We start from the raw sequence: 13747 nt of genomic DNA, 5'->3' as shown, positions 1-13747 counted from the left end.
GGAGGTGTGCGGTGCTCTGGTGACGATTGAGCCCTGTAGCTGGATCGCTGCCCGAGAACTGACCGGCTAATCCCTCCTTCTCGTAGCACTGGTTACGAATCCGGGGATCTGGTCCGGCTGTCGTGATTTACTGGGGAACGGCGAGCGAAGTTTTGTCCCTTTGACGGCTCGAGGGCAGGAGGCTTAGATGCGGAAATCTGGATCTGGTGGAGAACTGAGAGGAGAAAAGGTACAGGTGGCTGGTGATTACGGTGGTGACCTCTGAGGGGTGAGTGGGTTGCGGATTTTCTGACTGGGCATGGCTGGGGGAAGCCCGAAGGAGGATCTAGAGGAGTTGGGGACACGATTTGGGACCAACCTCATCCTGTCGGAGAAGGAATAGGGAGGCGTGTGCATTGAGAGAAAGGATGTCGAATGTGCTCTATTAGGGTTTCAATTCACCCTGATTGCAGAAGTTCTCACTGCTAAGGCAGTGAAAGGGGATGTGTTCGTTGACTGCTTTATGTCCCTCTGACGCGGACGGGAGGGGGTCTCGATTAGGGAAATTGGAGATTGGAGATTTCTCGCTCGTTTTGCGGGGAAAAGGGATCTGCAAAGGGTGGTAGAGGCGGACTTGCCTTGGATGTTCAAAAATGACCTTGTACTGGTGGCGGATCGAACGGAGAGGGGGCTGAACCGAGGGACCCCTCTCTCCTTGGGGGTGTTCTGGGTCCAGCTGCATAATGTACCAGTGCCCAGTATGACTCAAGCGGTAGCCGAAACAATAGGAAGTCTGATGGGTGAGGTTCGATCGGTGGACAAATCTGGGAGCCGAGACTGCATTGGAAGATTCCTTCGGGTGAAAATTGGCTTCAATGTCCGCGAGCCTCTAATGCGGGGGACCTTTGTGACCTTTCCCGATGACGGTAAGATCTGGATTGACTTCAAGTATGAATCGCTTCCTAACTACTGTCTCATTTGTGGGAAGTTGGGTCACCCAACTAGGATTTGCAAGGAAATTTTGGATGAAAGACCAGACCCAGGAGATTGTACCAAAAAGTGGAATGAGGCATTTGCGTTCCGTGGGTTAGATGTGGTGTCGGACCTGAGAGGTAATCCCCTGGGAGCTTGACCCAGGAGCAGAACATCCTCTGGGTCAAATGGTGGACGGAGTGGATCGGAGCGGTGGAACGAGGATCTGGGTGGTGGAAGACGCTCCGGGCGGTCATCGACGGCGTCAGGAATGGGATGTCAACCCCAAAATTTGGCTAGTAGATCTCTGAGCGGTAGTGAGTGCACCGCGCATTTGGAGGAGGAGGTTATCGACACTGCAACATCACCAAGCAAGCCTAGGTGGTCGTCTACCAAAATGGGTCACAGAGATAATGTGCTTGCGGGGAAAATCTGACATCAACGGCTAGCTGAAGAAGAGGCGAGATCAGCGAGAGAACTGGCTTTCGATGCAGGTTTAATTGGGCCGGGGGGTACGGTGGCAGCGGGAGCGGAACACGTGGTACTTAATGACCATTACGAGCAGGAGGGACGGGTGGATTCGGTAAGCACGACTCTGAATGGAGCTTCTACGTTTGATCTTAACCTTGTGCCTAGCGTCGGTGAGGATGGGGACAGTGAGACTGCTAGACGGAGGGAAGCTAGCGATGATCGGGGGGGGGCCGAAGTGGGTGTGACTCGGCTAAGGATGATGATCCCTTTGAGCTAGAAGCTATCATTGAAGCGGTGATGAACGAGGATAAAGGCAAAAAGAGAAGTGCCCGAGAGGTGGAGTTGGATGAGGTTAACCCCTGTGTGGAACCTAAAAAAGCTAAGCTAAGCAGGAAGACATATGTTGAGGCGGAGGAGACCAGCCGTGAGGGGTCTCCCACGCCCAAATGAGACTACTTACCTGGAACTGTCAGGGTATCGGGGGTGACCTGACAGTTGACAACCTGCTGGAGCAGAACCGGCTCCACACCCCTGACATTGTGATTTTGCTAGAAACCAAGAATAAAAGCAGTAGATATGGGTATCTTAAGAAACGTTTGGATTTGGAGTACATGCACATAGTAGAACCTCGGAGCATTGGGGGAGGCCTCTGTGTTTTCTGGCGGGATGCTTCCCTGGTTACTCTGGTGAAGTTTGAGGACTTTGTTATTGAAGTTAAAATTTGGGATGAGCACAAGATGTGTCACTGGTATTTGTTTGCAATCTACGCAAGTACTGATGAGAAGAAATGGCGGGATCAATGGGGGTATCTGAGTAGGCGGCTTGGAAACAACAGGGGGAAAACTCTTCTCATCGGGGACTTTAATGACATTCTGTGTAATGATGAGAAAGAGGGGGGCAATTACAGACCGACGTCTAGTATGCGTGACTTTAGAGAGTTTGTGGCTCAAAATGAGCTCATGGACCTGGGTTTTGTCGGCTATCCGTTTACGTGGCGGAACAACCAGGAGGCGAAGCCTATTCAGCAACGCCTGGACAGGGGATTGGCTACTATGGATTGGCAGGACCTTTACCCAGAGAATACAATCAGGCACGTGGTACTGGAAGGGTCTGACCATGCTCTGTTATTTTTGTCCACGGAGAAAGTGAAAGCGTGGAAGGGGAGGAAATTCTCTTATGATGCACAATGGAGCACAACGGAGGAGTGTAGGCAACTGGTGGTAGAGGAATGGAGAGATAAACATGGGGGGTCACATGCCTTTCGATTTTGTGAAAAATTGAAGGCCCTAAGGCACAGGCTTAAGGATTGGTATCGGGGGAGAGGAAGGAACTCAAAGAAAGTCATTGAGCAGCTGAAAGAGGAGATTAGAACGGCTTATATGTCTACTGATTTTGCATCGGAGGCGGTTAAGATGAAGGAGCGAGAGCTCAGGGCCGCCCATCGAAACGAAGAAGCTTACTGGAGGGTGAAGTTGCGTGCCCAATGGTTAAAGGAAGGTGATAAAAATTCTAAGTTCTTCCATGCTCAAACCCTCAAAAGAAGGAGGCTCAACCAAATCAAGGGGTTGGAGGATGTAAATGGAGTGTGGCAGGAGAACGAAGCAGCGATATCTTCAATTGCTACCTCTTATTTTGAGGCTTTATTTAAGTCGAGCAGCCCTGGGCAAATCGATGAGATTGGGGACTGCCTGGCACCACGTGTGTCTGCTGAGGACAACCTTACCTTGACGGCAGCGGTGACTGAGGAGGAAATCAAAATGGCTGTCTTCCAAATTCCTCCGATTAGAGCCCCGGGCCCGGACGGGTACTCTGGATGCTTCTACCAGGATCATTGGGATACTGTGGGCAAGGATGTAATCAAGATAGTCAAAGCCTTCTGGCATTCTGGTACTATTCTGAGGAAACTTAATCATACTAACCTTGTGCTTATCCCTAAGGTCAAGTGCCCAAAGAACATGACGCAATACCGGCCTATTGCACTATGTAATAATCTACAAAGTCATTGCCAAGGTCCTCACTAACCGACTAAAGACGGTGATGCCAAAGGTGATTAGTGATAACCAATCTGCCTTTGTGGCAGGGAAACAAATTCAGGACAACATTTTGGTGGTCCACGAGATCCTACACTCGCTGCTTCATCAAAAAAAATGTGACCAGACTGGCATGGCTATTAAGCTCGACATGGCTAAGGCGTACGACCGCGTGGAGTGGGTGTTCCTCTTATCCATGATGGCGAAATTGGGGTTCGCTCCCCTTTTTTGCAACTGGATCAAAGAATGCATTTCCACGGCCTCATTCAGCATCCTAGTTAACGGGAACCCGACTGGGCTTGTTCTGCCGGAGCGAGGGCTGAGACAAGGAGATCCCCTATCTCCCTATCTCTTCCTGCTCTGTACGGAGGGTCTGTCCATGCTCATCAGGCGTGGGATTGAGCGGGGTGCCCTCCACGGGTTTAATGTGTCGACAAATGGAACCCCGATCTCGCACCTGTTTTTTGCGGATGACTCGGTGTTATTTGGGCATGCGAATGTAGAGGAGGCGAGAGGCATGGTAGAGGTGCTGCGAACATATGCCCGTGGCTCTGGCCAAGCTGTTAATCTGTCCAAAAGCTCGATTTTCTTCGGCTCGAAGACCTCGAACCGGGTGAGGATGAAGATTGGCCAGACCATGGGAATCCAATGTAAGTCTGGTTTTGGTAGGTATCTTGGGCTGCAATCTGACTTTGGTCACTCTAAACGAGTGGTTTTTGAAGAGGTGCGGGACAGGCTTGAATCTAGGCTGGCGGGTTGGGCTGAGCAATTTCTATCACAAGCAGGAAAGGAAGTCCTAGTCAAGGCAGTGGCCGCCATGAGCTGTTTTAAACTACCCATTGGGGTATGTAGAGACCTGGAGAAAGCTATCCGGAATTTCTGGTGGAAGGGGAGCAAGCAGAGAAAGGGGGTCCATTGGATTTCTTGGGAGCGGCTAATGAAGCAAAAACGAGTCGATGGGCTGGGCTTTAGGGATATCCAGTGTTTTAACCTGGCGTTCCTTGCTAAGATTGGGTGGCGGCTTATCCAGAACCCGGGGTCTTTGCTCGCTACTGTTCTGCAAGAAAAATATTATCCTGGGAAGTGCTTTACTGAGGCGGGAAAGGGTAGGAATACGTCGTGGGGTTGGAAGGGTATTTTTGATGCCCGAAAGGTGCTCCTACACGGACTGCGGTGGCGGGTCGGGGACGGGGCAGACATCAACATTAGGGAGGACCCGTGGTTTCCTAGGCCCTCTACGTTTAAAGTTAAGCCTTTAGTAAGCCTGCATGCTATTATGGTAAGCAAGTTAATTGACTCGGAGACCAGCTCTTGGAAACGAGATCTGATCCTGGAATGCTTTCACCAGGATGATGTGAGACCTATTTTAAGCATTCCCTTAAGCAAAACTGGGTGCCGGGATCAGATGGTGTGGCACCACAATGTGAATGGGGTCTATTCGGTTCGATCGGGGTACGGAGTGGCTATGAACCTCATGGAAAATGGTGATATGGGAAAGAAAGGCCGTGGGTTTGCCAGCGACAAGCCAAAGAACTGCTATGCTTGGAATCTGATCTGGAAGTTAAAGGTACCTAACAAAATTAAAATTTTTATCTGGCGTTGTTGTAACAATGCTCTGGCTGTTCGTCGTAACCTGAAGCGGAGACATATGAGGGTAGACAACGTCTGTGGAGTTTGTGGTGCCATGGATGAATCGGAAACTCATCTTTTCTTCCGATGTCACCTTAGCCACCTATTCTGGTTCTCCTCTTCGCTTCAGTTGAATTCCTTTATGCTAGCAGGGGCAGACTTCCTATCTAGCTGGGAGTTGTTCTGGACTCGGGTTAAGGGGAGGGACAACGCGGAAGAGATCATGCAGGAGTATGCCTTTGGGTTATGGAGACTGTGGAAAAACAGAAACGAGGTGGTTTTTAATGGGGTGCACCGGCAACCCTCGGAGCTTTTGGAGGTTTGGAGCAGGAACATCTCTGAATTCAGAGATGCTACACTCTGCGAGCCTGTGGGAAAGCAGCCTGGGAGCCAGTCGAAGATTGCTCCCCTGGACCGTGGGGCTTGTAGATGGAAGAAGCCGGCGTTTGGGATCCTCAAGGTCAATACGGATGCCACGTGGTGCAAGACCACCCTCCGCACGGGGGTGGGCTGGGTCTGCCGCGACTTCGCTGGTTTGCTTCAAGGTGCAGAAGGCTCAGGGGCTGCACTGTGTCACTCCGCGGCTGCCGGGGAAGCTACTGCGATCAGGACTGCCCTCTTGGCCTGCATTGACCACGGGTATGATAATGTTGTTATTGAATCTGATGCTAAAGTGATTATTCAGATGATCAAGCATGAAATTGATCTGGATTTCAGTATTGAATGTATTCTTGGTGATATTGAGGTGCTAGCGCGTAGGTTGAGGTCAGTTTCGTTCTCTTACGTGCCTAGGGAGGGCAATGCTGCTGCTCACTCGGTTGCTAAGTTTGTTTTCAAGGAGGGTCGTGAATATGGGTGGGACTGTATTGGGCCTGAATTTTTGTTTAATATCCTAGCCCAGAATGTAAACCTTTCTATTCGTATCTAATATATTTCTATCTTCGGGAAAAAAAAAAAACATGCCTGTGTAAAAAATTGTGTGGTGTAGGACCATGCTTAAAAAATGAAACAAAAGCTAAAACCCAAACTAAAACTCAAGTACTAGTAGACCACGCCTAGAAAATGGAACAAAAGCTAAAACCCTAACTAAAACTCAAGTACGAGTAGACCACGCCTAGAAAATGGAACAAAAGCTAAAACCCTAACTAAAACTCAAGTACAAAAGAAGCCGGAAAAACGTTAGGTATAACTGATGGACAGTCTTTGAACAAAAAAAAAAAAAAAAAAAAAAAAAAAAAGACAGTCCCGTTCTTCAAGCCAGCCGTCAGATGTAATCCAACGGTAGAGAAAGAAAAAAACAATTCTTGTTTACTTTTCTCGCTCATCCTTCGCACCTTATTCCCGTCTCCTTCTCCCCTGCAATTCTCCTAACAAAAATGGAATCCCAAGAAAAAACCCCCACACAGCCCGCCGCCCAACGCCGTCGTTCGTCGATCTCCGTGGATCGGCTTTCTTCGTAGATTTCCCTCGTTCGTCGTTCATCTTCTTCTAGATGAGGAAGAGACGCGGAGAGGGATTGGAGAGAAAATTAAAGTGGATTGGAGATCTGAGATTTCTATGAATTGCTAATTCCTTAATTTTCTCTCTCTTTTCTCACACCTTTGCTCTGTCAATCCTCTCTGCGTCTCTTCCTCATCTAGAAGAAGATGAACGACGAACGAGGGAGACTCAGATCTCCAATCCATTTCTTCTGTATTGTTGTTAACGATACGGATAAAGTGGATTGTGGATCTGTGATGAAGAGGAGGTGGTTCTTTGGCTCTTCAGTCGGGGAAAATTTGTTAGTCAGACTAGGTATGCAAATATCTTTTTTTACTCTACATCTAAATATCTAATTTTCACTTGGATAGAAATTTATCTACGATAATACAGGTTTAATGTTCTTGGTTTATCTTTTCTTTAAGTTTTAGTGTTTTATTATCTACATCTATTGGTGGTCTTTTAGTTTCCTTCTTGTATTTTGTTATTAGTGTAATTAGTAGTGTAGGTTTTAAATTCTAGAATGTTTTAAGAGTTGTGGAGTTTATTGGAGTATTAGAAACTATGAAAAAATCTTGCTTGATTTATGGTTGGTGGTTGCCGCATCGGAGAAGCAAGAGCAACCAAAATCCAGAAACAAACCATTTTTGTTAGTGACTTGCAGGGTGTGTGTTGGTATCCTGTGTAATCTGTTCTTGTGATTCCGTATCTAAATGAAGAACTGAAACTCTAGCTTAAGTCGTGACTGATTTTTTGCGTGTATTGGTAATTCAAATTTAAAAGAAGAACAACAATAAGCCAAAACAAAACCATGTTCTGGCTGCTGTGCAGTGCTCAGGGTTATGTATGTGTGCTTGCGCACTCGTGTGATTCCAATTCCAAATTATGAATTCAGAACGGAATCTATCTTATTTTCTGCTTGTGGAACCCAAATATCCTTCTTTGTATGTGTGTTTGTAAAAATGGGTTATGTGATGGATCGTGGGTTACTTTTGTTTATTAAAAAAAAAAAAATTGTTTTATACTTATGCTAAAATTACATAGATCCATCCAAGATCTAATGAGGTTTAGCTTTAAATGTTAGTCTTACACAATCTGTTTTTGGGTGCTGTTTGGGTTCCACTGAAAAGAAACAAGAATGTTTGAATTAGGTCTCCTGGATTAAATAGCAGAAATAGTATTTTTTAAGAGTTTCATCGACTAGAATTGATAATAGGCTGAAAGTATTTTGGTGTTGGTCTACGTTCAAAGTAGTGGTATTTGGTGTAAATTCCTATGTTATTGCAACCTCAGCATCGATTTTTCAACTGATGACTTGAATTGAATTTCTTGATGTTATGAATTTAATTCTGTTGATTCATTTCTATGTTTTGTGAATCGAAGGTGCCTGGTGTTGCTTCTGTGGAAGTAATTGGAGGGCATAGAGTTGACTTCCATGATGACAGACGGGTTGGTGAACTTCTGAGGTTAATGATTGAACTATTGGAGGGCATAGAGTTGACTTCCATGATGACAGACGGGTTAGTGAACTTCTGAGGTTAATGATTGAACTAACTCTTCCAAATTATTTTCTGTAGAGAGTTGTAGACGATGCTGCAAACGATTGGTGATCACACCGGTAGATTACTAACTAAGCCCTTTAACCCTTCAAAAGAATCAAAGGAATCAGGTTATATGAATAAAAGTTCATTGGTTTGTAATAGACTAATAGTTAAATGATTCGGAGTGACTAAAAAACTGAACGAAAATATGATCATATATGTAAAACCCAAGGCTAAGAAGCATAACTAAAAACAAAAAGATACTCTTGACAGTTGCAGTATGAGACAAACAAATCAATTAAAATTTCCAATTCAGAATGAGTTTTGCATGTAGATATTTTCAAAGAACACAAATATTTTCCATCATCAGAATGCACCCAGGATACTAACACCAATGAAAATTATCGCCAAAGGAAAAAAAAAAAAAAAAAAACTGTAGAATGAAATCGCTGTTCTTGAGCTTGCCGTTAGGTTTGGGCAAAAGGGTAAACTCTAGTTGAAGGAAGAGAATAATTAGAGACTAACTAACCGTTGGCTTCTATTTCACTTGTTTGGGGATGGGGAGGGGGCATTGGAATGATTCCAAGTCCGTACAGAAATTGGGTTTTGTTTGGATTTTCCTCAGCTGCTTTGTATGCTGTATACTGCCATTGTACCGGAAGCTAATCTAAACTTGTGTATCAACTATCAAGTAACAGGAAAAGATAAAGGAAAGGATAACTCTATTCATTCATGTAATACATACGAAAAAGAAAATTAAACATGGAAAGAAGAGGGAGCATAGAAATAAGAAATATTTGCTTTACCAGTAAGTAGAAGTGGGTAAATCTAAAGAGAAATTCCTAGCTATAGCCTCAAAAGGAGTAATTTAGAGCAACTATTTTAACAATGCAGTGATATTTTCTCAAAGCTTATTTATTCTCAAATATTGTCATTGAGTCTTTGACCGATGCTTCATGTTTCTGTTTTCAATTCTCTAGATACATCACTATTCAATTTTGCTTATATTTTCATTTCACATAATCTCCAATAAATAAATTAAGAAAGTAAACACTCAAGCAGACAAAGTAAAATTATAATTTCAAGCAGCATACCAGCAAGAAAAGGAACATAAAGAATTGAGAACATTGCAAGAACAAGAAATAATTATTAACAAATGACCATAATATACAAATACCAATTCATGTCAAATCCTCCTTACAATACAATATTTATTTTCCAGTTTCTAATCATGAGTTTTAGAGCGGAACTTCATGGTATTTCTATAAAAACACATGTCAAACCATTGAGCTGATCCTCCTGGCTGAAATCGTGTTTCCTTCATTATTTTTGTGAAGTTTTTCCTGTCAAAAAGAGATTATGAATTTAATTCTGTTGATTCAATTCTATGTTTTGTGAATTGAAGGTGCCTGATGTTGCTTCTGTGGAAGTAATTGGAGGGCATGGAGTTGACTTCCATGATGGCAAATGGGTTAGTCCCCCACTTCAAACTCGTCTCGTTCCTCTAAATTCCAACTTCTACTGTCTCTGAGTCTTATTCCATCACGGAGGAACTGAAATGTCGTAGGTATTTGGATCTGTTTCTTTCCATTTTTGTCGGAGATATTTTTGTGTTTGATTTTTGTTCCTTTATGTGTAGGTATTTTCTTTAAATTTTGATCTTCTTCAGCTTCTACTGCACCATTAAGTTACGTTGCTTACTAATGTTTCTTTTTCTCAACACGAATGAAAAAATTAAGTCCAATTAACCATCATTTAACAGTGAGAGCAAAGGGAAACCGCCCACTTTGTAAGAAGATGCATGTTAGCCATGTGAAGGTACAATTTTTAGTTTGACGATTGCTTTTAATTTGTGCATCTTCACCTACGACCCGACAATTAATTAATTACTAGCATTCATCTTTCTTTTGCAGTTACCAGAGTATCGTGCTTTACTCTCAACAAGTCAAAGATTTAATGGAGTTTCAAAGTTACAAGCACTCTCTTTGGGTTGGGGTTCTTTTCTTCTTTTTTCCTCATCCTTTTCCATTTCTGTTTCGTCATCTTTAAACATTCTAATTTGCTTTTTTATTTGTTTTATTGGTTTACAAAGTTACCTATAGTAAATATAATACAGCTTTCTCTGTCAGTTTTGTATTTTTTGGGTTATAAGGGCATTTGTGTCCTTTTCTTTATTGAAGCATTTTGACACCAAACAGGGGCTGCCTTTTATAATAGAGGAGAAAGGGTCCTAGGATCATTAACCAAGGGAGAGAGGGTGAGTTGGGAGGAGAGAAGGCTTGTTTTACCTCATCTTGCCTCAAATTCAAGGTACATCATTCTTTCTTCCTTCCATTTTTGACGTTTCTTTTTGTTTTCTGGTTATTTTATAGATTTTACACTCATAAGTTTTTTGTGATTTAGGTATGCATATAAGTTTTGTGTTTTTTGTGATTTATGGTATTCCTATGGCTATAGATTTTAGTGATTTGAGTTGCATTTTCTTTCTTTGCACCATTATTTATGTTTCATTTTAGTTTTCTTTTCATGTTACAGTTTGTACACCACCTGTTTGACATAATTCCTCAATCACGTTATGTTATGCCTATAAGCTTTTGTGGTTTATACATCTTTCTTTCCTCCTTTTTTCATATTTCCTTTTAGTTTTCTTGTTATGTTACAGACTGTATACGAAGTCTGATATTTTTCCACTTTAGCCAAATTGTGTACCCTTATGTCTGGTTTTTCTATTATTTTAGTTATGCCTCTACCGCTGCGAGAGCCAGTTGTAGCTTTTGGGAGCATCGCTATGCATGCTGTTGTTGTTGGCACGTATTTCGTTTTCGGTATAGTTGCTGGTGCCGTCAACATATATGCTAATGATCAAGGGAAGGATCGTGCGTCTGGCTGCAACGAGTCTGATAAGTGGGTGGGCAATATTATATGTGCGTTCAACAGGACTGCTAGTAACTTATATTTTACTAGTGTGACTTTATCAACTGTTGGTTACGGAGACATCGTTCCCCGTGACGGAGATAAAGTTGCCATGTTGCTGACAATGCTCTTGATGATATTGGGTTACTACATTGTGAGTTTTCTAATTGCCGCGGAAGTTGACAGATTGGGTTGTTGGTTATTGATGCGCTTCAACGAGAGAAGAAGAGGATTCATAAGATTTTACTCGGCATGTCTTTGCGGGCCAATACTCATAGCTTCTGGAGGTGTTATGATTAGGTATATGGAGGAGATTTCGTGGGCCGATTCCTTCTATCTATCAGTGGCGTCTGTCACAACTACAGGGTACGGGGATAAGCATTTCAAAACATTGTTGGGCAAGTGTTTTGCTAGCATATGGCTTCTGGTCAGCACCATCCTGAATAGTAAATCTGCACAGTTTTTGTTTGACGCGACCATGCGGATAGAAAGAGTGAGATCTTGTGGTGACTGTGGCACCATTTGCCACACATGTGCCGGACTTAACCTCACAAATACACGCAGAACGCATTGGATGAAACTATTATTTTGTTGAACTGTTGTTTTATGGACTCAGATTACATGGATGTAAGGATTTATGATGGGGTATAGCCTCGTGATGCCCTTCTTTATAGTAATGTAATGGATTAAACTCCTTTGTTAGATACAAAAATCTTTTTCGATTTTAAGAGCATTGGCTCTATGATTCTCATTTTAATTAATTATTACAGGCTGCTTAGAAGAATATTTGATATACATACATGTATATATATATAACTCTTCAACCTGATGGATCATGTTATGCTCTCTTTATCCAGAAATGTTGGAATATTGACAAATATAACAGAGAAGCATAAACTTGTGTCTAATTTCAACCATTGATGGGGAATGATCTATGGCACCATATTTTAGACAACTTTAAACGCAAGAATTCAATCGTTAGATTAAGAGTAATGGCTCCAGTGGTGAGCTGGTTTGTACCGTACCAGAACAGAAATAGGAGAGCAAACACGAAGACACTAAGCTCAGAGATTGAATATAAGTTTTCGTTACAAGTATGTTAAGTTGCTTGTTTGCATCCTTGTGCTTAGTTCTTACATTGTTTCCAAATTTATTTTGTAATTGTTGAAATCATTTCTTGGATCACCCATCCAAAAATCATATTTAAAATGTTCCTTGTGGATCCCTTTCTTTCGCAACCAGTAGCTCTTTCCCAGTTAAATCTGCAAACCCATTCTCTTCTTCACTCTTCGCACTAGATAAGGTGCAAAATTGTTTCAGTGAATGAGAAAGTCAACGAGGGAGTCGGAGTACCTATTTGGAATCGGTGCTTTACATGCAAAATTGCAGGAAGAAAAAGTAACCGGAAACACTAAACCTCGTTAAACATTAAGTCAAGGTCCTAACAATCCTCCCCCCTAAGAAGAAGCTTGTCCTCAAGCGTTGAAGTCAGCGAGTGACCGCATGGTTGCCGCGTTTGAACATCCCACGCTGCAAAAAATATTTCCGGTGTCCAAGCCAAAAGTCCCGTGTCTGACATGGGTGGAAGCACAGAGGAAGGAACCACATGAGAGCCCAGCTTAGGCTTAAGAAGAGAGACATGAAAGGTGGGGTGAATGCAAGATCCTGGAGGCAAATCCAAAGTATAGGCTACTTTCCTCACACGAGCAAGGACTTTGTAAGGACCATAATAAGTGGGTGCCAGTTTGGGGCAGTTGGTGTGACTGATAGAGGATTGATACATGCATGGCTGCATGCAAGTTGTGGCAGCAAGCTGGAATTAGCAGCTCCTGTTCATCAGTCAACTCCCAGGCCTCAAACCATCAATGTAGATCGCTCGGATATAGATGACTTATCCATGGAAGTTGGTTCAGATTATGTCTACTCCAACATATTCAAAATTGGCGCCAATCTAAGCTCTGTAGCATTCCCAGTGCATCCCACACCGACAGATGCTCAGATTCGCAGGGGCTCAAAATGTCAACCTAAAATGCTCAAATGAAAACGACTTTTCATGAAAGCTTCTCCAAATTGTGTCTAATGTAGCATATCCAAATTTGGGGATAATCTATTCACTGTAGCGTTCTGTGTGCTCAAAATACTGAAGCTTGTTCTAAGGAAACTGTAGCAGCTGCCCAATAAATGCGTAAGTTGGACTTCTAGCCTCTATGGATGAAAGAAGAGTTGGGAGCAACGACGGGGAGTAATAAACCTGCAGTGGTTGTTGACTAAATGGTAAAAGGAGGTGGAATTCATCATGCGTGAAGACAAGAAGTGATGGAAGTAAAAGAAACGGAGGAAAAAGTCATACCTTTGGAATTCATCATGCGTGGTAGCCAATGAAACCCAAAGATTCTAACCATTCAGCTTCAAGAACCAAATCACACCTCATGATGAATTATAGGCGCATATCTGAGGAAAAGTCATACCCTTGGAAATTGACGGAGACATTGTAAGCAAGCCCTTTGGTATAACAGATACGACCATTAGCAATAGCCACGAGTTCAATATAAGAATTGTCGATGCGGAAGCCAAGACGAGTCGCAACCGAGGGGTTGATCTGCCTTGGAGTCCACAAATACCTGAACAGGCAATCCGCCAATGTGATTGACAAGGCACATAGCAAGACCGCATGTACGTTTAGGAGAGGTACGTGTGTCGAGAGTGAGGGGGACGATGTTGTCCACTAGAGGC

General features: G+C 43.2%; 1 protein-coding gene across 1 annotated transcript; it reads left to right on the top strand.

Annotated features, from left to right (window-relative positions):
- The first annotated feature begins 1868 nt into the window (after nt 1–1868).
- Nucleotides 1869–11793, top strand: LOC126592183 (uncharacterized). The gene is made up of 7 exons (XM_050257915.1): nt 1869–3405; nt 3503–5985; nt 7944–8009; nt 9507–9572; nt 10637–10700; nt 10840–11507; nt 11785–11793. Exons 1-7 carry the CDS (start codon nt 1869–1871, stop codon nt 11791–11793), a joined length of 4893 nt encoding a protein of 1630 aa, XP_050113872.1.
- The last annotated feature ends 1954 nt before the right edge of the window (nt 11794–13747 follow it).

The sequence above is a fragment of the Malus sylvestris genome, chromosome 12, assembly GCF_916048215.2.
Source record: "Malus sylvestris chromosome 12, drMalSylv7.2, whole genome shotgun sequence".
In the NCBI taxonomy this organism is placed as follows: domain Eukaryota; kingdom Viridiplantae; phylum Streptophyta; class Magnoliopsida; order Rosales; family Rosaceae; genus Malus; species Malus sylvestris.
This window is presented reverse-complemented; position numbering and strand designations above follow the sequence as displayed.

What these genes read in the sequence shown, in the direction of transcription:
- LOC126592183 (XM_050257915.1), top strand. Translation starts at nt 1,869, where the DNA reads ATGAGACTACTTACCTGGAACTGTCAGGGTATCGGGGGTGACCTGACA. An exon ending in TTAATATCCTAGCCCAGAAT is followed by an intron (nt 5,986 to 7,943) that starts GTAAACCTTTCT and finishes TGTGAATCGAAG; the next exon opens with GTGCCTGGTGTTGCTTCTGT. An exon ending in ACTTCCATGATGGCAAATGG is followed by an intron (nt 9,573 to 10,636) that starts GTTAGTCCCCCA and finishes TTCATGTTACAG; the next exon opens with TTTGTACACCACCTGTTTGA.